This window comes from the organism of the source record quoted next, unplaced genomic scaffold (genome assembly GCF_019419815.1).
Source record: "Pyrus x bretschneideri cultivar Hongxiangsu unplaced genomic scaffold, Pyrus_bretschneideri_v1 Contig12, whole genome shotgun sequence".
Lineage (NCBI taxonomy): Eukaryota > Viridiplantae > Streptophyta > Magnoliopsida > Rosales > Rosaceae > Pyrus > Pyrus x bretschneideri.
Window position 1 is genome coordinate 7780037 of NW_025999413.1, and position 23263 is coordinate 7803299.

Here is a 23263-nt window from a genome sequence, read left to right on the forward strand (position 1 = left end):
CTGGTGCCTGGCTGTTGAATCTTTTGAGCTCTGGAGGAGCAGCAAGAGTTGTATAATTAGGGGCAGCCATTGATCTTGCCGCCACTTGTGAAATAATCTTGGCATGGTTTGTGTTTGCTTTGACGGTCCCCAGGAGTTTGGCCATTTTCACCACTCTCACTATGATACCACGGTTTAGGGCTCAACGTCTCTTCTATTTTTTATACCATGATATTATGTCAATTGTGTGACAATTACGTACATATTTGGGCATGCAGCAAAAATATATCTTTGGCTTAAGTTGAAGGGGCCAGGACGATTGGCTAGAAGAAGAAGAAGAAGAAGGGCGAATGAAAAAGTTTGTACGCAAATGTGGCAGTGGGTGGTTGAATGCAATGGTAAAGAAGGGTGGTCGGAAATGGTGAAGAAAAAGGGCGAATGAAAGGTGGCTATAGGGTTTTGTTATTAGAAGTGATTTTTTTTTTTTTTTTCGGAGATAAGAAAAAGTGATATTTTGTAAAATGTTATAAGTGTACCTGTTCGTTTAAATTACGACAACTTAAAAATGTTATTAGTGTACCTGTTCGTTTAAATTACAACTTGTGCTGCTATGGTGGTTTGCTGTGCAAGCACTGACCGTGGAAGTCAGGTATGGATTTTAGAAATCGGTTCGGTTCGGTTGGACCACCTGTTTCTTAAAATCTCAATCAAAACCGAGCCGAAATAAATTAGTAAATAAATCAGTCTGATTCGGTTCTGTCAAATTTCTTTAAAATAAATAAATCAACTTCATGTTCGGCATGGCTTTATACGATTTTGGTCCAATTCAGTTTTTTGGGTCAAAAATGTCCAGAAACTAATGCCCTAATTACTGTTTATATATAACCAAATTAAAGCATGTGTAATTAGTAATGGCATATTTCGTTGACGACGCCCTGTGTACTTAAAAACACCCCACATCGACTTTTTAAATTACAAAATTATCTTAATACGCCCACATAAGCCATACACAGTGTAACTATGAGCTTCAATACCTTCACCTTTGGATCCTTACCAACCTGGCTAAGGGTTAACGTTCGATCGGTCCTTTTACAAAAGAAGATAGAAAAACACAGAGAAATTAAGAGAAGAGAGAATGTAATGCGGATCCTAATAAGCTGGCTAACAGAGAGATACATAACTGAATTAGAAATTCGGGAGAAATTGAGAGAACTGGAACAAAAGGAGTTTTGAGGGTTTATGTGAGACTACACTCTGTACATCATCTCTATCCCTATGCTTCCAGTTCAACAGAGCACCAAAATAAAGCTCCCCAGAAGAACCAACTTGCAGACTCAGAAACTTCCCGACCCCGTCCCCGTCCCATCACGTCCAGAATCATATTACACATTTTATGCATTGCATGACATTCATCATCAAACCGAGCATCACATGTTTTCTTCAACTTCGGAACAGTAAAAAGTTAAGCAACAAATTAAAGCGAAGCCTTTAAAATTACTTCGATGGGGATGCACGCACAAGTGTGCCACCCCCGGCACACCAGCCTGCCACATTCCCAGCAGATTCACTTTGTAAATGCATATGACCTCCGCCATAGAATTGCCGGTGAAAGATTATATTTTTCACAAACCTTCCCAGACAACTCGCAGTCCTCAACTATCCCCTCACTGATTCAGAGTTCATTTGACCTCCGTTCCCGCCATGGCCATTAAGACCAGAAATGGGCATTGATCGATGAGCAAAATCTGACAAAAGCTTCCGTTGACGCTCATCTGTGTGAGGAAGACTAGCACGCAGAAGCTCCACAGGCATTTCACGATGTATCGCCTTGGTTGCCTCTGAACCAATAGCTTCTGTGCTTTGCTGACTCTGCGTAAATATTGACTGTACTATAGTTTCATACTTACTCAGGCAATACTTAGTGAGAAGACCGAAAAATTCATCGAATGATGCCTGCCAAAGGGCACGGTTAGAAATGCTACAGCTCCCAGCAGCGTGAGGGTCGCTTAAGAGTACAGTTGCCCTTTCAAGAACAGATTTTAGGATAATAGTGGCCCCATCTCCAGCAGGGCTTCCAAGGGGTCGGAGCGGTGGCTGCTCTGATGAACAAACTACTGCAACAAGACAAGCACTTAACGCACGAAGATCCATACCATTTACACATGTAGAAACTCTCTTTGCAAGATTACTAGTTGTCTCAGCAGCTCCAGGATCTGCAGGTAGGCCACCATACAAAAACCTTAAATGACGGAATACTGTCATACACACAATACGGGCAAGCTCACTACCAGGGAAGAGAAGCTGAATAAACTTAGAAAGGAGCTTTCGCCCCTTAGGAAGAGAAACTAAACGTAGGAACACTATGTCATCCTTTGGAGCCAGCCCCGCTGAGTGGCTGCCTTTACCAAGTGGGTCGACAAGCTGAAGTGATGCAGCCAACCCCTCCAGCAGTATTTGCCGCCTTCGCCTGAGTTGAACCCCACCATCTTGGGGCTGACCATGCTGTAGCAGTCGATCAATATCATCAACATCAAGAAGGAGACAAAGCCCATCCTCAACGGCAATTCTAGCAGCAAGCATGGGTTCCTGCTCCAGAGGCTTCTCAGAGACCTGCTCGCCATCGCCAGAACCAGGGGGAGGGTCAACTTCAAGGAGGGGGCGAGGCCTACGTATGGAAGCAAGGGGAATTCTCCCAAGAGCGTCGACAGAACTATGAGTATGCTGATCAGTACTATTACGGCCGCGGGAAGGGAACTCTCTAAGATGAGATGGGCAAAAAGGATGTTTTGACCGCGAGCCAGCTGCTTTTTTGGAAAGACTTGCCTGGTGGTAATAATCATCAATATAAGGGTCATTGCTGTGTGTTGCAGCATGCTGCATTTTAAGAATACTCTCTATCTCTTCAGATGTCATGTGCTTAGACCTGAACTGGATCCACCCACTCTCACTTTTCTGACTACCAGTATCAGAGCCTTGAGAAAAACGATGTTTTCCTCTTTTTGGTCTATGATTACTTATGTCAGACAACCCATGCATTGACTTATGTGATGAAGAAGGGTGAGTACCATAAAATTGAGACTGCATTGCAGCAAAATGGGCCAAAGATGGCTGAACCGAATGGTGCAATCTCTGCTGTTGTAGCTGCTGCTGAGCTGACAGTAATTGTGGGGAAAGGAGTCCATTTTGATGAGGGAGCTGTTGCTGCAACATATTGTTTCTGAGGCTGGAATGATCGCCATGCAATATTCCAGCATGCGTAACCCAATGATTCTGTGACCTGCTATTGAAAGGAAGGCTAGGGTTGGCAAACTGAGGCATGTTCCCTCCATAATGCAACCCATGAGGTAAACCGGCCATATGAAGATTAGAGTTAGATAAAGGAGAAAGGTTTGGTGCAGAAAAAGGCAACTGGGAACCACCCACAAGAGCAGAAAGATTCAGCTGATGTGGTGAGCCCTGCGGGGACTTGTTTCCAGGAGGAGGGAATGATGTGAATGCTGACTTGGGCGGTACAATTGGTTCACTGGAGAAGTGATGCTGGACTGGCTGCTGGTCTGGGTATGACGATGTTCTGTACAAAGGTTTTGGTTGTTTTGATTCTGAAAATCGAGCAGAAGAAGGTTGCGGCTGTGATGACCACCTCTTTCCTTCCTCGGAAAATTCTGTATCAAACATATGCTGATCTAACCAGTTATTGAAATCTCCGTCTTGGGCCCAATCAGTAGCTGATGAACCTGAAGAAAACACCACGTTAGATAAAGCCAAAATAAAATTTCAGAAAACTGAAAATTGTACGGAGGCTATAGCTACATTACATACTTCACAAATGGAAGAAATCAAGCACATAAAAATATACCAAAGAGGTGATAAAAATTAGCTAGCAATATAAGGGGAGGGTGATATAATGACCATAAACAAATGCTGAAGCCTTAGAACCTTAATTATCTTATAGCTAACTGCTGCTGTTTTTCAGCTAGCTTACTTCTATTTTGCAATGCAAAGCAACAAAACCACCCAATCTTTTGCACATTAAATCTTGAGTATCTAGATCCTAAAAAATCAATAAATGATAAAGCATAATGTGCAAACAATTGTTAAGCACAATACGACTGTTCTAGTTTTAATACTGTTACAATGAGTGCACTCGTGTTTCAATTTGATAAATTGTTTATGGAATGCTAAAACACATCATATATGCTTTGTAATGCATATATGCAGTTAAACAGAGGTAACAAAAGCTTTGTAATGCATAATCAACTATTTTATTTTCTTATTTATTAAGCTTCAATGGAGGCTAATTTCCAGCAGATACTGGCTCAAAGAAACAATTCCAGAGCAAGCATGCGTGCAACAAAAATAAGAACCACCATAACACGATGGCAATGGTTGACAGTTACTCACTTTCTCTTGAAAAGGATCCTGAACCTCTGTCTCCAATAACACCTGGATGTCTTGGTCCTGTTACAACTTTGTTTAACTGTGCAAAAGAAAAACTACGTCACTACTAAGAATTAGTGAGGGCAGAATGAGCTATTAAGATGAAAACGTCAGGAAAATGCACTCCATGGACCAGAAAGATCAAGCATTCACCATGAGAATGAAAATTGTCACATCTAAAAACTTTTGAGCTTGAAAGACAAACATATTGATTGATCACAAATATAACAATCAAACACGGAAATAAAAATGAAGAAATAACATAATCTGCTTCATTCAAACCAGCACATTTACAGGGTAGAACCATCACTAGTAAGTCGTAAGTACTGGCAAGTGACAGATAAGATTCTGGATGAAAAACATAGCTCTATTGTTCCAGTCTTACTTTGTTAAAATCGAAATCACGTCAGCAATTCAGTATAAAAATAGTACCTCAAGAACAAATAAAAGGATACATATATTCAGATACTAAAAAAAGTTCATATGGAATCAAAAAAAGAGAAAGAAAAAAAATTCATATATTTCCACAAATTTACGTGTATGACTATGCCAAAACAAAGGATTGAAGTATCTCACAACTGAATGTCATGTTTACTACAATAAGTACTGTCAACATAGTGATAAGAATTAAAAAAATTCAGGACCAAAAGGCATGCAATACTGAGATATAAATTAATAGTACTTCTAAAAGAAGAAAGTGGGCAACCGTCACTAAGATCTTTGCATGCATGACGAAAATACAAACATCAAACACAACTCAAGGATCTAGCATCAATACCACATTTGAGAAATAACAACAAAAAAATGTCATATTGAGGAATTTATACGATAAGTACAGCCGTACAACTTTCATTCCAAAACCATGTCAAACAAAAGATGTGGCCCAACAGATATTGATTGCAGACAAACTCAACTGTTTGCAAAGTCAACAAAGTTAAGAAAGCTGACCTTTGCAAAAGTGCTTGCCAGATCATCTATGTCAGATAAAGATCCCAAACCAAGAGCCTATGCAAAAGAAAAGATTGAGGTCAGTAAACATGTTTTAAATTGCCGAAGGACCTGCAACATATTTCATTAAACTAAATAGATAAAGGTGAAGCTTATAACAACGAATAAAAAGAATAGGGAAATGGTTGCACATAGCATCAGGCCAGGTGTTTGAGTACTCAGAATGAATAAAGTAAAATACATGCACGCTGCTTAAGTGTATGCGAACAATTTAGCACGTGAAACAATGCTTCAAAAAGAACAACAAATGCTGCAAATTGAACACAATAAACTATTGCACTGTTGGCCTCACAGACAATTGTAAGGTAAGCTGGGAAAAGATAATCTAACCTCATCCTTCTCAAATAAATGGTACTCATTATCAGCAGGCCCAAACAAAGGTTTTCTGCCTTCCTCATAGTCCAAACCCCCCAACTCAACTTCATCCACCACATTTTGACCGAAAAACTCATATTGTGATGCATCAAAGAGTTTATTCTCTGTATGACAATAGGAAAAAAGCGTTAGGTGTCCCAAAAAGAGAGCTAATTTCAACAGTTCATAAACAAGTAAAGCAGCGAAAACGAATTATCAAGGTCATGGTACTAAGTGCTAATAGCGCAGTGCATACTAACAACAGAAAATCAAGCCATTGTTCAAAAACCGAAGTGCGAATTATATACCCCAACTAATTATTTCCATACAATTCAAAACACAATGACAACCAAATTTTCAGTCTTTCTCATAACTAGGCTTCTCAATTCAGTCAAGACGAGAACTTGACCCCAATCATATAAGCTCGAAACAGCCTTAAAGCCAAATTCAGCTAAACTTGATTGACAATTCAGAGTAAACTCTCTGCAGAATTATTGAGCATCAAAAGCTTACGTCCATAAACAGTAATCATAAACTCCGAATTTCGACTTCAATACAATCTCCCAAACAAGATACAGAAGCAGGTCGAAAAATTAAAACCCTAACTTTTATTTTCTGGTCAGAATGTTAGGAAAAAGGAAAAAAGATTCGCATTTTCGCCCCAGATTCTTCGAACTACAAAGACATTCAAACATATATGATTTTCTTTTCTTCTCCTTCAACTTTCTCAGCACCCAAACAAGCGAAAGAGAAGAAAAAAATAGATCTTGAAGGCAAAGACGAAAGCAGACCTGACGAGGAACTCTCAAGCACGTCCCTGAAATCTGTGCCATTAGATCTCTCCATATTAACAGACGGACCAAAACCACAACCCGAAGCTCCGCCGCAGAAGCAAAAATTACGCCGTATTGGTCCGGATCAGCACAAACAGCAAAACGCGCCGGGACTTGGAGGCTTCAGTAGGAGATTACGCGGTCGAGGGAAGAAAATGGGGGGATGGCAAGGGAGTGTAAATCGAAGGGAATCCGAGGGTCAAATTCGGCAAAAAGGGTTAACCCCTCTCTCTTCTGAGAGGGATATTAGAGAGAGAGAGAGGGGGAGGAGAGAAATAAGGAGGGTTATGTGGGTTAGGTCATTTTTCTTTGCAGCGCGAAGGGAAGAAGACGACTTTCGCATTGGCGCACGTGCCTTCCTCCAGAGAAGCGGTGGGCAAATACAGATAGAGAAGGTGCGTTGAGGTGGCGCGCTCTCATTGGTTGCCTTTCCAACTGCATTTTTCACTATTAAAACTCGGATATTCGGACTCGGATGCGTAAATGGACCATTATGTCCGGGTCGACTGTTAAGATGTTTTTCCCTGTCATTGTCTAGTTGTCCGACACGTCACGTTATATTATGAATCGTTTTAAGTTATAATTCGTGGAATTGTAAACTATTAGTTATGAGGGTTCTTTTGAATGTCCTTTTAAAATGACCGAAAGCGTTTTTAGAGAAAATATTTTTGGATTCCAAAAGCACTTAAAATGCTTTCTACAAGAAACATCAGTTATGTGCTTCTTTCAAGAATCACTTTAAGTAATTTTTCAGAATTTACTTACATTTTTACTAAAGAAGATTAGTTCTAAAAACATTTTCACCAAAAGTGTTTTCAGTCATTTTAAAAGCACATATTCACACTTCTTTTTACTTACCATACATCCTTCTTAATTTCAGCTGTTGAATCGAATAAATTGAAAAATCAAAGAGTAGAAGTTAACAAGAAGTATGTCCAAAGTAAATAATGAGTGTGTGGATATACCACCCAATATGTAATTACATTAATTTTGATCATTTGGTAAGCTTTCCTATCACATAAAATTGATTTTTGCTAACGAATTAAATTATAATATCAAAATTAAACTCATTTATTCTTCACTCTTGATATCTTATTTGAGGGTGTGTGACCACGTGTTTCTTAGTCATCAAGACCAAATAAACATTTATAACAACATTGACCCAAAAAAAAACATTTCTAACAACAACAAATACATTAGTAATAGGATGGTGTTATCCAAATACTTATTTTTACTTTTTAATTTATGGCTATTAAACCGGATGACTTAAAAAAGTAATGATTAAAATTAATAAAATTGTGTTTGAAGTAAAAATAAATGTGTGAATAGCATTATTTTAATAAGATAGGTAAGAATGTGACCATCACATACAAAAATGTCCGCTTTGTAGCCAATGATGGAGTTACGCGTGTTGCCGCGTGACAATGCCAACTTGGACTTATGCCTTTTTTTTTTTATTATTGGACCTTGACTTGATGAGAGAAGGGAATGCATATGGGACTCCACGGTGGGATTGGTTGACACGTCATCGTTTTAGAAGAGGATATTCTAGACCCTAGGATTTAGAGAAGAATACAGTGAGACGGTGCGTTTTGGTTGCATTGCTATTAGAGGTGGCGAATCAACCACAATAAGTTTTTAACGGGTACCTGTTAAGACCCGTTTAATTGGATATCATCATACTATAACAAGATATTGGTTGTGGTAATAATTGCGTAGGTTGAAATTAAATTAAACATGTCTTAACGGGTACCTGTAAACAACCCAATAGATTAATTTGCCGTCTTTTATTGCTATTATTTTGCTAACAGATTTTCCAAAGGGAAGTGTGATAATAATTTCTCTTTCATGAAACGTGCAAGATGAGAAATCAGAGATGATTTAAGAGTTGCCTAATTCTCCCTTGTAAGCAAGAAATTGGGTAGCAAAGAAAAGTAGGGTGTTAGAAATCTGGTAACAAACATAACTCTAAATGTGAAAGACAATCATTTAATCTAAGGATTTCAACAAAAAATAATAAAAATAAACCATTCAATTTGAAACAGTTTTAATCACAATAATGTTGGATAATTACATTTTGTGGTCACAATATGATGTCAATTAACAATAGGTCATAATAATTGATACAATAAGTATACAGCCGACTGATGCATTGACGTCATAAGTAGTTCATGTAATAATACTCTTTCATTGTTGACCCTCTTTTGCGATGAAATGACATTGTTGTTAGTTTGTTTACAAAATTGTTATTGACAATAAAAGAGAGAAGAGTGAATAATATTTTTTTTTTGAAATGTCAATAACAATTTTTTTTCTTTCTAAATCCTCAATTTTTAACCTATAAAACTTAGGCCAATGAATGAAAACTTGGAATTGCTTTCAACTAAGTAGTGTTAAGAGTTGAGGAGAGAACCTAATTAGACCAGGTTTTATGTAGCTAATTAAGATGAGAGAGGGTTAGGGATTAGGTGTTTAGTCGTTTTCTCTCGAGCAATAAAATTCATATAAATCATACATTTGTTTCATATATAATTTCTCTCCATCCCAGATTAATTATGACTAGTTAATTAGGACAATATATGGTTGTTAAGAACTACAATTAATTAGTAGATTTCCAAAATGAACAAAATCAATCCATTAGCATGCTTAAAGTGCAATCATCATTCTTGAAATAAACATATAACACATACATATTGAAGCAATCCAAGTTCACCTCTTTAATCAACGACTTGTAGCTGAAGCGATTAAACGCAAAAGGCAGGTACATGTATTTGATGCTCCCATCTATCCATAAACATTTACCACATACATATATGTACACAACCAAAATTTACCTCTTTGTCAAGCATATATTTGTAACACGAGTAGGTAAGAGCATTTCATCTCGGCAACCAAGGTATTGTATTCCATTCCTCCTCTCCATTAGTATGTGTGCATGTCTTGAACCAAAGTAGAATGGTGGACTTAAGGCACAGCTAAATTACCAAATAATAATCCCAAAATTTACCTCTTTGTTAAGAAAAGGTTCAAGCAGTCGAGCATCCATCCCCGCACCTGAGGTCATGCATTTGATTCTCCCCCTCCTTATACGTAATAATCTCAAGATTTTGATTGAAGCAAAGCTGGCCTGAGGGCTGAGACCCTAAAGCTGCGGGCTCAGGCCGGTCAATTCACATGCAGAGCGCCGGGAGTGAGGCTGAAGCCGCTAACCTTAACCCCGCCCGCCCATGCACGTGGAATGTTTGTATACATTCTCCATCAGTTTAGCAAAATACAAAGACCTGCAGGAGGACCTGGTCTCTCTCTCTCTCTCTCCCTCTCTCTCTCTCTCTACGAATATTCATGGTAGTTAGTATTTCCTTTTCGCTCGCATAACTTTAGTGACACTTCTTCGCCTCTCATTTGCTCAATATATATAAATATAGATTCATTCCACCTAATCCTCCTCCTCCTCCTTACACAGAAACGACTAGAGACGTTTTATATTCCCAAGTTCTCGTTTAGACTGGCAGGTTTCTGCGTTTCTGAGGTCACCAGTTTGACGTTTCTGTGTGGCAGTCGAGACTCCTCAGGTTCTCCTCATGAATCTCAGCCCTTGCTTAATTATTAGTTTCTGTCATTAGGGTTCCTTAAATTCATCACTTCGTTTACCATGTTTCTGTAACGTTTCTTTCTTTGCCTGTAACTCCTTCCCTTCTAGTATATTAATTTATTTTTATTATACTTTGGTAACGTTATTTGTAGGGTCGGAATTGGGAGTCATATATCAATGCTGAATTTTATACATCCTTCTAATTTGGAGATGGGGACTTTTTCGTATTTAAATCATCATCATCTATGATTTTTTTATTATTATTTTTTTTTTAAGCAAGGGACGGAATCAGAAATTTTATTGTACACACTCGCCCAAAAATTGAATATTATGTCATTTGTTTTTATGACGTTTTCAAATAAGCTATAGGTCAAGAAGTCTAACTACGATAAGTCGGCAGAGTTGGGCATTGTATTAGGTAGATAAGCATATAGGGCACATCAAGCATAGACTTTGGACTCATCACAATAGACAATTTTTAGTCCTGTATAAGCACTTTTTAATAAAGTGCTTCACTACCAAATTTGATTTTTCAACCAATTCTCTCTGTGGTTGCAGTTGCAGGCATGGATATTGCAGACTCGAAACGAAGGAGCAAATTCTCCGGCAAGATTTTCGCAGCATGCCGGCCTAATCACCCTCTGCATTGTCTTGTTCAAGCAGTCACATGATTCTAGCAGTCCCAACAAGGTCTGTTTCCGATTTATAGTTTTCGGTTTTGTTCTTTTTTTTACAAGATTTCTTTACATTCAACTCATGTTTTTGTATATCTACAGATCTTCTCTTATCATGAAGCAGGGATCACGCATGTCTTGGTCACAGGAGGTGCTGGCTACATAGGTTCTCATGCTGCACTTAGGCTTTTGAAGGACTCATACCGTGTAACGATAGTGGTATATATCGATCATTCTTGAAAGCTTTTTCTTCGTGATTCTTACATGATTCGTCGATTGAAAACCCTTTAATTTGTGTCTTTTCGCAGGACAATCTTTCTCGAGGAAACATCGGTGCTGTTAGGGTTCTTCAACAGTTGTTTCCAGAACCCGGGAGGCTGCAATTCATATACGCTGACCTCGGAGATGCAAAAGCCGTATCCTAATATATGTTTCTTTTGTATATTCTACTTTAAACTAATCTAAACTGTGAAAGGGTGAACTGAACTCGGGTGAACACCGTGTTGGATATTCCTTGATTCTTGTCTAGGTCAATAACATCTTCTCAGAGAATGCATTTGATGCTGTCATGCATTTTGCAGCTGTTGCTTATGTTGGTGAAAGTACACTCGAGCCTCTTCGGTATTCAATCGTCAATTTCGTGTTAATTAAGTTTCGTTTCTTCTCTGTTTACCTTTTAATGACATACAATTAGTGTTCTGCTGCAGATACTATCACAATATCACATCAAATACCCTCTTGGTTTTGGAGGCAATGGCAGCACACAATGTAAAAACATTGATCTATTCCAGTACTTGTGCCACTTATGGTGAACCTGAGAAGATGCCGATCACCGAAGAAACCGAGCAAGTGAGATTCATAACACAGTTTTAGTTTGTCAGTTAATCATGTATTAACTGTAAAGTTTAAATATTGTGTTAATCATGTATGAAGATGTGCTAATTTCCGAAATACTCAATATTTATAACTGTACGAATTCAGGTCCCAATCAATCCATATGGAAAAGCAAAGAAGATGGCAGAAGATATCATACTAGATTTCTCCAAAAACTCAAACATGGCAGTCATGATCTTACGGTAGGCCTTGAATTCTGCTTAATTATTTGAAAAGTGTGCGTGCGTGTGCGCGAGCAAAGTGCTCCCGCTGCTTTGTTTCTGAATTCTGACTTCAACACAGCATGAGGCATGAGCAATTTCTTCGAAATGTATATATTAGGTATAACTGAACCTAACATATATACGGTTACGTATCCAGATATTTTAATGTGATAGGATCAGACCCTGAGGGAAGACTAGGAGAGGCTCCTCGACCTGAGCTACGTGAGCAGGGACGAATCTCTGGTGCCTGTTTTGATGCCGCTCGAGGGATTATTCCTGGACTGAAGGTACTTTTCTCCCCCTGTCCCCCTCCTCTTTTCCAGTACACTTGTTTAGGCCAAAATCAATGTGAGAAATTGAATTCTTTTGTCTATGCCATTGATTCTAGGTAAGAGGAACAGACTATGAAACAGCTGATGGCACTTGTGTGAGGGACTATATAGATGTCACTGACCTGGTTGATGCTCATGTAAAAGCTCTCGCCGGCACACAACCTGGGAAGGTTGGGATCTACAATGTCGGCACTGGAAAAGGTTAAGAAATCTGTCATTTCCCTTGAAATTATTATCAACCTTTCCTTACCCTTGCCTCGCTAGCCCTGCATTTCCTGAAGTTATTTTGGATCATTTTGATCACAGGTAGTTCAGTGAAGGAATTTGTTGAGGCATGCAAGAAGGCGACAGGGGTGGACATAAAGGTTGATTACCTCGACCGAAGGCCAGGGGACTATGCTAAAGTTTATAGTGATCCTTCCAAGGTAAGGCAGGAGCTGAATTGGACAGCCCACTACACACTTCAAGAGAGCCTGCAGATTGCATGGAGATGGCAAAAATCGCATTTGAATGGCTATGGTCCTTAGGTTGAAAAGATACCAGAGATATCGTTGCGGAAGCAGGATGTTGCTCCTTGAGTTGAACATGGATTTCCTTTTAATTGGAACACTACATAAATTTCCAATCGGCGAGGAAGAAAGTCTCTGGGTTTGTTGAGAGAAGAGAGTGCCCTCCCTCTTGATTCATATAGGACAAGAGTAACCCTGTGTGTATTTTTACTCCTGTACTTTTTTCAAGCCCAGAAAAAGAATAGGAGAGGATATTAGATAACTGATCTAAACAGATGAAACATTTAAAGTACTGTATACATAGCCAGTTTGAGTGTTATCTGCGGATAAGTATAATTGCTAAATTTCATGTAAATTGCTCTAAATCACTTAAAACAAATTAGTTTCTTTCCTATTTTCCTTGGCAATGTATGAGTTCTCTATTTGAAGAACAATTGATAAATCATAAATGAATGCTCGTGTCGTATATTTACTGATCTATAAAATGCTATACTGCTAATAGCTTAGCAAGAGCGAAAAAGCAGTACCTGTTACCGTAGGTTGTAAATCTTTGTCAATCATAAGGTGTCGATATGTAACTTGTGTTTTTCATCTCTGTGGTTAGGCTCTTCAATACGCTTGAAAGCTCTGCTGTTCTAGGCTGCGCCGGATCATCAAAGAGAAAAGCATGTACGTGATTTCTGACTTCAATCCAACTGCAGCCTGGCTGCTTCTCCGTGCTACTTTCTTTCATTAACACCCTGACTCTTTCAACCTCGTCCCATCTGCTGGCCTCAGCATGCATGTTGGACAAGAGCACATAATTTGAAGCTTTATCAGGTTCAAGTTCTAAAAGCTTCTCGGAAGCATACTTTCCAAGTTGTAGATTCCGGTGTATCCTACAAGCTCCAAGTAATGCACCCCATATTTTAGCAGTTGTCGCGATCTTCATATTCCTCACCATTTCAAAGGCTTCCTCTAGCCTCCCTGCACGACCGAGCAGGTCAACCATGCAAGCATAGTGTTCGGCAAAAGGTTCAATAAGGTAAACTTCAGTCATGCTCTTAAAAATTTCTAAACCGCACTCAACCAACCCACTGTGGCTGCATGCTGATAACACCCCAACAAAGGTCACCTGATCAGGATTCACCCCTTCTATTAACATCTTTTTGAAGAGCTTCACTGCCTCTTCACCATCTCCGTTTAAAGCATACCCAGATATCAAAGAATTCCAAGAAACAATATCACCGCGCTTGATATCTTCGAACACAAAATTAGCATCCACAACTCTCCCGCATTTAGCATACATGGTAATCAGGGAATTGCTGACGAACAAGTCATTTACATAACCACACTTCACAACCAAATGGTGAAGTTGCTTTCCAACTTGTAAAGCCGCAAGATTGGCACACGCGCTTAGACCACAAGCAAAAGTCGACTCATCAGGCCTCTTTCCTTCCTGTCCCATCTTCACGATCCTCCTTAGTGCATCCAGATATAACCCATTTTGCACGTAACCTGTAACCAGAGAATTCCACGAAACTATGCTCCTCTCACCCATCGACTCAAAGATTTCAAGTGCTTTATCCATCTGCCCTATTTGAGCATAACCAGTAATCATAGTATTCCAAGAAACAATGTCCTTGTTAATCATTTTTATGAAAAGAGATAGAGCTTCAACCATTTTCCCACACTGAGCATAGCCCGTAATCATTGTGTTCCAACAAACAACGTCACGGATGGAAATGGTATTGAAGATCTCACTTGCTTCATCCATCCTTCCATTTTGCAAGTATCCAGACATCATTGCTGTTTGTGCAGCAATGTTCTTGTATGGCATCTGGTTGAGCAATTGCCTTGCTTCGTCAAGCTTACCAACACGAACATACCCATTGATCATTGTTGTCCACGATACAGAATCCCTCTCAGGCATATCCCCGAATAATTTAACAGCCTTGTCAATTTGGTGGTCTCGAACATAGGCTCCAAGCATTGCATTCCAAGAAACCACATTTCTACTTGGCATCTGCTCAAAGAGATCCTCTGCCCTTGCGATCTCCCCATTTTGCTCAAACCCACATAACATCGTGACCCAAGAAACCACATTCGGGTCCGGAATCATCTTAAAGAACTTCCAAGCAGAATCCAAATCACCAACCTCAAAAAATCCATCCAACATCAAATTCCACGAAACCACATTCCTCTCAGGCATCTCCTCAAAAAAATTTAGTCCCAACTGCATCTCCCCATTCTTCGTATACCCTGCAAGCATTGAATTCCACGAAACTAAATTTTTTTCCGGCATTTCATCAAACAATCTCTTAGCATCATCAAACTGCCCCTTCTTCGCATACCCTGCAATCATTGCATTCCAACAAGCAGCATCCCCCTTATCCGGAAGCAAATCGAATAGCTCTCTGGCGCTCTCGAGCTCACCGCTACGAGTAAAGCAAGTTATCATCAAAGTCCAAGAGTAAAGGTCTCTCTCCGGCATGTCAACAAAAATCCTATACGCTTCCTCAACCCTGTCATTGTGCAGGTACCCGGAAATCATAGTGTTCCAAGAAACCAAGTTTCTGTGCGGCATTTTATCGAACAGTTGGCGTGCATTACCAATTCTACCATTCTTCGCATAGACAGAGATCATCGAATTGTATGTTACAGTGTTCCTTTGAGGCATTTGTAAGAAAACCTTAATCGCTTCGTCGATCCGACCCGACTTCCCCAACCGGGTAATTTTCAGGTTTTGGTTGAAGACTTGGGTCCCCTTTTCACCTATGGATCTCAGCCTCATTTGGTGTTGGCAGTTGCTGTTGGTGAGGCAGAAGAAAAGAGTGCTGCTTTGTGGTTTGAGCAATTCAATATTTGTTGTGTTGTACTTGTATTTTGGAGGGAACTGTTATTTGTTGAGTCAACAAAAATTGACACACTTCTCGCTTTTTAGATGCATTATTCTAATACATCTAAACTGCAAAACAAAATTCGAACTTAGTTAAGCTCATGTTATCTTTTTAACACAACACGAGAAAAAAGTTATGTGAAAGACTTCCTTGAAATGTCGACAATAGCTTCCTTTTTTGTTTTTTTAAATATTCTAGTTATCATTTTAGGATGTAATTTTCACATTTTTTTTAACTTCTCACAAGCCCCTTTTTTTTTTTTTCTAACCATCAGATCGAATAAATCAAACGAAAACAACGAAAATGATTGAATAAGCGTTTGTGAGAAGCTAAAATGGAGGAGAAAAGAAAAGTCGAGAAAAGGAGGAGAAAGAAAAGGCCACAAAGAGAGCAAAAAGTGTCAACTGAAAAGAACTAGTCTCTTCTCTTAAATAAGATGATACAAAGTCTTCCTCAACAGCAAAATTCCCTATAAATATCATATCGTCTGAAGAACATAACGATCAAGACTTCTAGCGACGCGACGCAGAAAATCGATTGGTGCCCCTCCGTAATGTGGGTATGAGATGATAGCTGTATGAGTAACACGAGAGAAGTCCCTGAGCAAATATTCTTCAGACCGTCAAACTCTACTCTTTTCTAACGTCCTGAAAATTGCAGGTGCACCTCTCCCTTCCTCTGTATCGATGCAAATCCAGTGATTGGGAAGGCAGTAACTAAGGCTAATTGACATGTCAGTTAGATTTGATCATAGCTCATCGTGACCCGCTGACTCAACTTTTTCATTTGCTGAGTCATCTGAGTCTCCGGCTTTCTGGTCATCTTGTGAAGAATTATCAGAACTCGAGTCAGAATCTTTGGCTTTTTCTCCGCTGCTCTCGGTTTCATTGCTTGCGGGTTTCTCAATTTTAGGCTTTGGCTTGGGGATTCTGTTGACGCTGGCAACCTAGACAAAGACAAAGTCATCGATAAGAGCATTACAATTGTACAGAAATAGCTTGTGGATCGCATTTTCATTTATTTTCCCAACCGAGAAACAGAATCGAAAGGATACCTTGTCTTCCAGATCAAACACCTTCCCGAACACTTCATCCGATGTGAATGCTGGTTTGCTATGTGCAGGAGTCCTTCAAGGAAGAACAAAACTAGGTTAAATAAATGGAAGCACTGTCATAAAATTGCTGCTATACTTGATGGATAATCAAGGAGAGCAGACTGGATCTCGGTCAGTAGCCAAAATCAATAAGATGCAAATCAAGAACCGGGTGAAATTATGCACATAAATAACTTCTAACTGCAGGATTTTTAACGAAAAAAGCAACACTTTCAAACCAAATAAAAAATTCAGCACCAATGTGCAACACGGTACATTCAACAATCGTCAACATAAAGCAAGATATCAAGCACAGGGAAATGGGCTATCACTGCATGTTTCCTTAATTAAGATTATATGTGCGTGCATAGGTTGACATCAACAAGTTACCTTAATAATGTCAAAAGAAATCAATACAGCAACAACAATTACTTACTTTTTCTGCTCAGCCTCCCTCTCGTCCAACCACTTCTTCAACTTGTCAGCATCACTCGCAACCTGGTAAACACACATAAATTTCCCACACCTTAAGCGTCAGAGGCCATCAAAGGGCAGCTAAATTAGATCATTACTACAACTACTATTTACAATTGACAAAGAGTTTTAAGTCAGATCATGTATGATTGAAGCACCTCATCTGTTCGATCTTTCGGAATCCAGGGTTTGTTCGACTCCCATCCACTTAGAATCTGCAACACAATGAGGAAAAGATAAATGAATATGTCACATCTCATAGTTTACTAAGGACATATAGTTAATGGTGCGGACTTTATTAATAGCTCTTTAACTATTTAACAGTGATTGACCTTCTATGGCAACCATTTCACATGTAAAACTTAAGCCTATATATTTGTTTAGTAACAATATCCCCGAGCTCAATTTCTAACATGTGATATATAATCCAAGTTTATAAAAATGACAGTGTCTGAATTACCTGTTGCACCTCAACAAGGTACTTTCGAGCATGTTCCACTGCTTCTGGCCGTGCGGTAAGCTCTTTGAATCTGCACCCAAGAATTCATCAGATCAGATACATTGCATTGACTTGACACAGGACTTAACTTGTAGAAATTACATCTGAAAATTATACATCACTGCCCAATTCTTTTTTCTTGGTGAATGCAGTATTACCCTCAATTAAACTTAAACCAAACAAACTAAACTGGAATATACCTAAAGAATATTGGATCACTAATAGCTTTTAGCATCTCTAGGCGTTCCTGAAACTCTGAAGCAGTAGCATCTTCACCATCGGTGTAAAGCCACTCTTGCACCTAAGAAAAAGACAACAGGTTAAATAGAAAACTTAGGACAGAGATATGATGAAGCTGAATTTTGGGTTGAATAAAGAAATGTCTACCTCATCTAGCTTTCCAATAAAGGATTGGCGTTCCTCGCTAGTTGAAATTTTTTCAAATTCCTCGGATGTTTCAAACTGGTATAAGAAAGAATTCATTAAAAGGTTGAAACAAGAACAAATTGTTATGACCAAAAACATTTTTAAATAGGGAAACTAGCACTAGAACAAAATAATTTAGCCTATCAAAGCAAAAGACACAAAAAGGAGAAATAACATCAGATTCAATACAAAGCAAGTCAATGCAATATCCTCAAATGCATGATGTGACAAAAAATATACAAAACAAACTACATTAATAACTTTATCAAACAACAATTGCAAGGCACAATATCACGGAAAAATCCAGAAATATTTGGAAACATCGTAAATATTCATAAAAAAATATATCATGCAATGAAGATGGTTTTCTTATGCCGAGAAGAAAAAAATATTTGATTGCACCTACACACCTTTTCTTTAGTACCATATATGTATCCTTCCAAGTTATTTTTCAACTCTGCCGTTCTCCTCCGCTCTGCATCCTTCTTGTCTAATTCTTCTAATTTACGCTTTGCTTCAGCAAGAAATTCTTTTGAAGGAGACATTGCAGGTCCGACTGTTTTCTCAACAATCTACAATATGAAAAGGAGATTTGAGAAAATACGAGCTTCTAATGAGCTGTTGAGAAGCATGAAAGAACTTTAAGAAAATTATCTAACATATACCTTCAGTGGAATCCTAAAGGTCCGCTTTTTCAGCTTTTTTTCAATAACAACATCCGCTTCTACAGTAGAGTTGGAAGTGTTACTATTTCCACCATCATTAGTATTGCCATTGCTGTCTTCTGAAGAGTTCTGAGCACCAGTTTCAGTCGAAATGTTCGGTGCAACATTAGTTGAATTCTCCACACTCAGATTCTTCTTAGGAACTTCCACCCATTCTGACACTTCAATAACAGCATCTGCACGATCCAACGACAAAACACCACTTCTACTCAAAGAGAAATGCAGACTTGCTTTAATGGGTGAAGACAAATTCCGTGATGCATACCTAAATAAGATGGAAAAGACAAATATAAAATGTTGTCAGTGTTCATCTCATGCTTTTGCATGGACATATAGGTAGAACTTCTTTAAAGCACTGCCGAAAAAATCGTACAGAAAGAATCTGGAAATGCCAATCCTTACTTCTCACTTGTCTCTGTCAAACTGGACACAGAGTACTGAGCAAATACAGGAGAGGTGGCACCTGGGGGTAAAAGATCTTCACTCTCGTACGCTAGCGACACTTCGAAATCTTTGCTCTGGATAAAGGACCTGAACATCTATTTTATAGCAAACCGAAACATAGTGAGTGAACTTAGACGGGAAAAACTATAAAATAAAACCCTTTACTAACATTTGGTATTTATTTCCATGTTATTTACCTTGCTGGGGAGTTTCTTCATCCGTTGCACAAGTGTCTGCCTAGTAATATCTTCTTTCTGAAGATCGGGGCCATCTAACTCAAGCACAAACCCATAGGTAGAACCATCAATCATCCCTAACTTACGGTTCAGCTTGATTCCATCACTTAAATTAGCAGCATATAATGCTGCACCTAGAACTATAGCTTCATCAGCATCCAGATGTCTATCCAACTCTTTCCTTCCAAGATATTCCTGAAGCTTAGCCTGTCATAAAAGAAATAGAGAATTCCTTCTCATGATCACTCTTCATAACAACTCAGAGATGACGAGATTCAATAGCGCAACATTAATATCAAGGTGACGTAGGACATCACCAGAGCAAAAGGGAGAGAGAGTATAGGTCAAACCTGCAGCTTTGGCACCCTGGTAGCTCCTCCTATCAGTTCCACTGCATATATCTCATCTACCTTTAAACCAGAATACTTGAGCACTTCTTTAAGAGGTATAAGTGACTTCTCCCACAGATCTTCGCAGAGCTCTTCAAACTTTTCACGAGTTATCGTGCTCCTGAAAGGGAAATAAATAGTGTTCAGTTTGTCAACTTGGACAACTAACACAAATTGCCAGAGTACACAAGGTGAAAACACATGTATCTTTAGAAATTTAACATAGCTTATTTTCCACCAAATCTAGAAGGGTAAACCAAGCTTTTTATAAGGAAACCTACATCAACCAGCATAGCAGTGGAATAAATAGTAATTAATAATAGAACTTCCAACAATGGAAACAGAGGCATCCCAAAGAAACCTATCTATATAAGTTGCACAACTACATATCGATAATGTTCAATATACTACGTTGGACAACTAATGACACAAATTCCAGCTAGCTCTGAAAAGTATTCAAATTGAGATGCTTAAAATAGCCTATTTTCCACTACTCTAGAAGGGAAATCACGAAACACATAAAAGTCTATATCAACCAGAAGTATGGCAACGGTAAAAATATGCCGCATGAACAATAATTGACAAAGCCACTGCCACATGAACTCTTTTCACCCTTCTGCTCATTGCTTCCACTAGTTAAATTAATAAAGATAGACAATGATAAAGGAACTTTTCAACAAGGATAAAAGAGTAATGCACTGTAAATTCCACCGACCTGAAGTCCCGATCATCGTAAAGGGATTCAACAGATATTGGTGCCATTTTGTTTGCACTTAGAATTTCTTTTGTACGCTTGACCTGTTTCTTCAATTTAGCCATTGCTTTTGGGGACTTCCTCACATCAACACCATTCCCTACTTGTTTATTAAACTCATCTGCAAAATGCTCCACCAACCGTAATTCCAAGTTCTGGCCCCCAAGTTGTGGGTCCCATCTGACATCCTTGACCTGTACATGAGAAATGAGAATAAACTTTAAGAGAACTGGCCGAAATAATTGCATATCATACGAGAATCAAAAGTAACCTATGCTTCCATAAATAACAGATACATGGAGGAAGGAACTTCACGCGGTGGATTATTTACACACGGTAGATGTGTTACTGTGAAACCAATGTAACATGTGTAAAATGTAAACTATGGAAGTGTTAACCATCGGTGCAAACTATTAAATGCTAGAAAATAATTCGAATTGGAATGAAATTACCTGAAACTGGTTGACTGAAACAGTCTTACCAAACTCCTTGGTATTATATGCCGAGAAATAAACAAGTGCTGCATAGGTACTGCTGGTGCCCATATCATAGAAAATTATATGCCTTGACTCATTTGAGAAATCTTTATCAATCCCATACTGCAATGCTGCACCGGAATGCTCATTTATCAAAGCAAGAACATTAATCCCCGCCAACTGTGCCGCTCGGAGTAACCCCTTTCTCTCTGCTTGCCCAAAGTATGGAGGAACTGAAATTACAGCATCCTTTACAGGCACTTTCGAATGAAACTCTGCCAAATTTGCAGCATAACCTAAGACCATCGCCGTTAGTTCCTCGACTGAATAAGTAGTTACTTTATCATCAATTTTGAAACTAACAGTTCCCGTAGTATCCTCTGTAACGTCGAATGGCAAGTACAATGAATCCAATAGGCTTTTACTGGAACTAAAGGGTTTTCCAATCAAGTCCCTTGTTTGAGAATAGACTTTTTCCGGGTACCGAGCAACCAATCCAGCTGCTTCCTCCCCAATAAGACGATCACCGGAGTGAAATGCAACCAAGTTGGGGGATTTTCGCTTTGACATCTCATTGATAGCGACTGTGATCGGGCTCTGCCCGCGCTTAAGGTTTACTACCGCAACTTTTACCCATTCAGAGCCTAGATCTATACTCATAACTGCACATTGAGAAGGCGAAAACACAATGCAAAGGACGGATAAGAACAACCCTAGCTTGAATAAGATCGACGCCATCCTAGATTGGATTCGGCAAACCCTAGGACTTCAAAGCTTCGTCTGAACAAACACAATAATAAAAATTGATAAATAATTAGCATGAAAATTCAATTTTCGGACTTGCGACTGAGAAAACAAATACAAAACAGTTAAATTCATTCGAAAATTTACAGTTTTTATGATGTTTGGGCACAAAGAAAATGGAAAACGGGAGTATACTAAGCTCAATTGATTGCTCTGAGTACAGATTTCAATTCGATATTCGATATTCGAAATCAAATTCGATGAAAAAAAATAATTAAATTAGCTTAAACCCTAATTTTTTTCTACACTACGTTTTCCATTTTCTCAGCAACCAAACAGCGGACTAAAAATTTGAATATTTCACGTCGATAGAAAATCGAAAAATAACTCGGATATAGAAAAGGAGAAAAATGAATGCACGGAGATAATTGGAGAGAGAGAGAGAGAGAGATACCAGTAATGTGCAGATCGCATTCTCCAGAAGACTGGCGGCACAATTTTCTGTTTGGTTGACGAGAAAACGTACAAAGAAGGTGAAGGCGAGAACTTTCTCAGTTAGTGCTGGAAGATGCAGGGAATTTAAACACAAGAAATGCCTACGTGGAAAATTAGGACAGTGAACTACCACTTGGAAAGATCCACGTGGCGTAGTGTACACGTGGAAGTCAGTGATACGCTCCGCGGTGTTGTGCCAACGGTTATCATAGGTTCTTCGTGCATCATTCGGTGTTGGCGCGCGATGCTGCATGACTTTCGATTAACCGTGGAAATAGAGATCTATAAATTTAAGGTTTTTTGGCAAACCGTCTACTATAACTCCTTATTTTAGTCATTATTAATGAAAATTCATAGAATTGATCCCTAAATTTATTTGCGGTAAATTTTTTTAATTTTTCTGCGAAAAATATATCAATAATAAGTGAAAGAGTTGATTTAACAAAAATAATGTGAAAAAGATGGTCACTGGCCAATTTAATAAGGATATTGACAGATTTTTTATGGAATGATCAAAATGACTTACAATAAACAAATTCAGACACCACTTTTATCGATTTTTATTATTAAGAATCAAATTTAAAAATTATGTCAATACCAAAGACCACTTTTGAATAAAAGCCTGAATTAAATTGGGTTGAAGATCTAGATGTTGCATCTGCTCAACTCCTTAGTTTGTTGGCAATTAAGGAGGGTGTAGTCAAACTCGGATTTGAGAGGATTTTAAAAGACTTTAAAATCCTAGTGTAATCAATTAAAAGATTTTAAAGGATTTTAGAATCCATTCAAATCTAGGTATAGTCAATTAAAAGAT

General features: G+C 38.7%; 4 protein-coding genes across 4 annotated transcripts; 1 reads left to right on the forward strand and 3 right to left on the reverse strand.

The window, feature by feature from the left end:
- Positions 1 to 1112: 1112 nt before the first annotated feature.
- LOC103964165 (protein PAT1 homolog 1) lies at positions 1113 to 6881 on the reverse strand. The gene is made up of 5 exons (XM_009377066.3): positions 6570 to 6881; positions 5755 to 5903; positions 5365 to 5421; positions 4381 to 4456; positions 1113 to 3713 (listed from the first exon to the last, which is right to left on the reverse strand). The coding sequence occupies exons 1-5, from the start codon at positions 6622 to 6624 to the stop codon at positions 1636 to 1638; spliced, it is 2415 nt and encodes an 804-aa protein (XP_009375341.2). The 5' UTR covers positions 6625 to 6881; the 3' UTR covers positions 1113 to 1635.
- Positions 6882 to 10667: 3786 nt separating this feature from the next.
- LOC103964163 (UDP-arabinose 4-epimerase 1) lies at positions 10668 to 13283 on the forward strand. The gene is given in 10 exon segments (XM_018651619.2): positions 10668 to 10826; positions 10828 to 10893; positions 10980 to 11096; positions 11186 to 11293; positions 11407 to 11498; positions 11585 to 11726; positions 11859 to 11953; positions 12132 to 12261; positions 12363 to 12507; positions 12613 to 13283. Coding segments are annotated over 10 exon segments (1173 nt in total). The 5' UTR covers positions 10668 to 10769; the 3' UTR covers positions 12834 to 13283.
- LOC103964164 (pentatricopeptide repeat-containing protein At4g02750-like) lies at positions 12890 to 15953 on the reverse strand. The gene is made up of 2 exons (XM_009377065.3): positions 13343 to 15953; positions 12890 to 13028 (listed from the first exon to the last, which is right to left on the reverse strand). The coding sequence occupies exon 1, from the start codon at positions 15586 to 15588 to the stop codon at positions 13369 to 13371; it is 2220 nt and encodes a 739-aa protein (XP_009375340.1). The 5' UTR covers positions 15589 to 15953; the 3' UTR covers positions 12890 to 13028; positions 13343 to 13368.
- A 139-nt stretch (positions 15954 to 16092) lies between these two features.
- Positions 16093 to 22547, reverse strand: LOC103964162 (heat shock 70 kDa protein 17). The gene is made up of 15 exons (XM_009377063.3): positions 22409 to 22547; positions 21187 to 21990; positions 20696 to 20928; positions 19942 to 20101; positions 19553 to 19798; positions 19314 to 19450; positions 18852 to 19176; positions 18597 to 18758; positions 18148 to 18222; positions 17961 to 18061; positions 17722 to 17791; positions 17420 to 17476; positions 17224 to 17285; positions 16749 to 16821; positions 16093 to 16640 (listed from the first exon to the last, which is right to left on the reverse strand). The coding sequence occupies exons 2-15, from the start codon at positions 21946 to 21948 to the stop codon at positions 16443 to 16445; spliced, it is 2661 nt and encodes an 886-aa protein (XP_009375338.2). The 5' UTR covers positions 21949 to 21990; positions 22409 to 22547; the 3' UTR covers positions 16093 to 16442.
- Between the last annotated feature and the right edge of the window lie 716 nt (positions 22548 to 23263).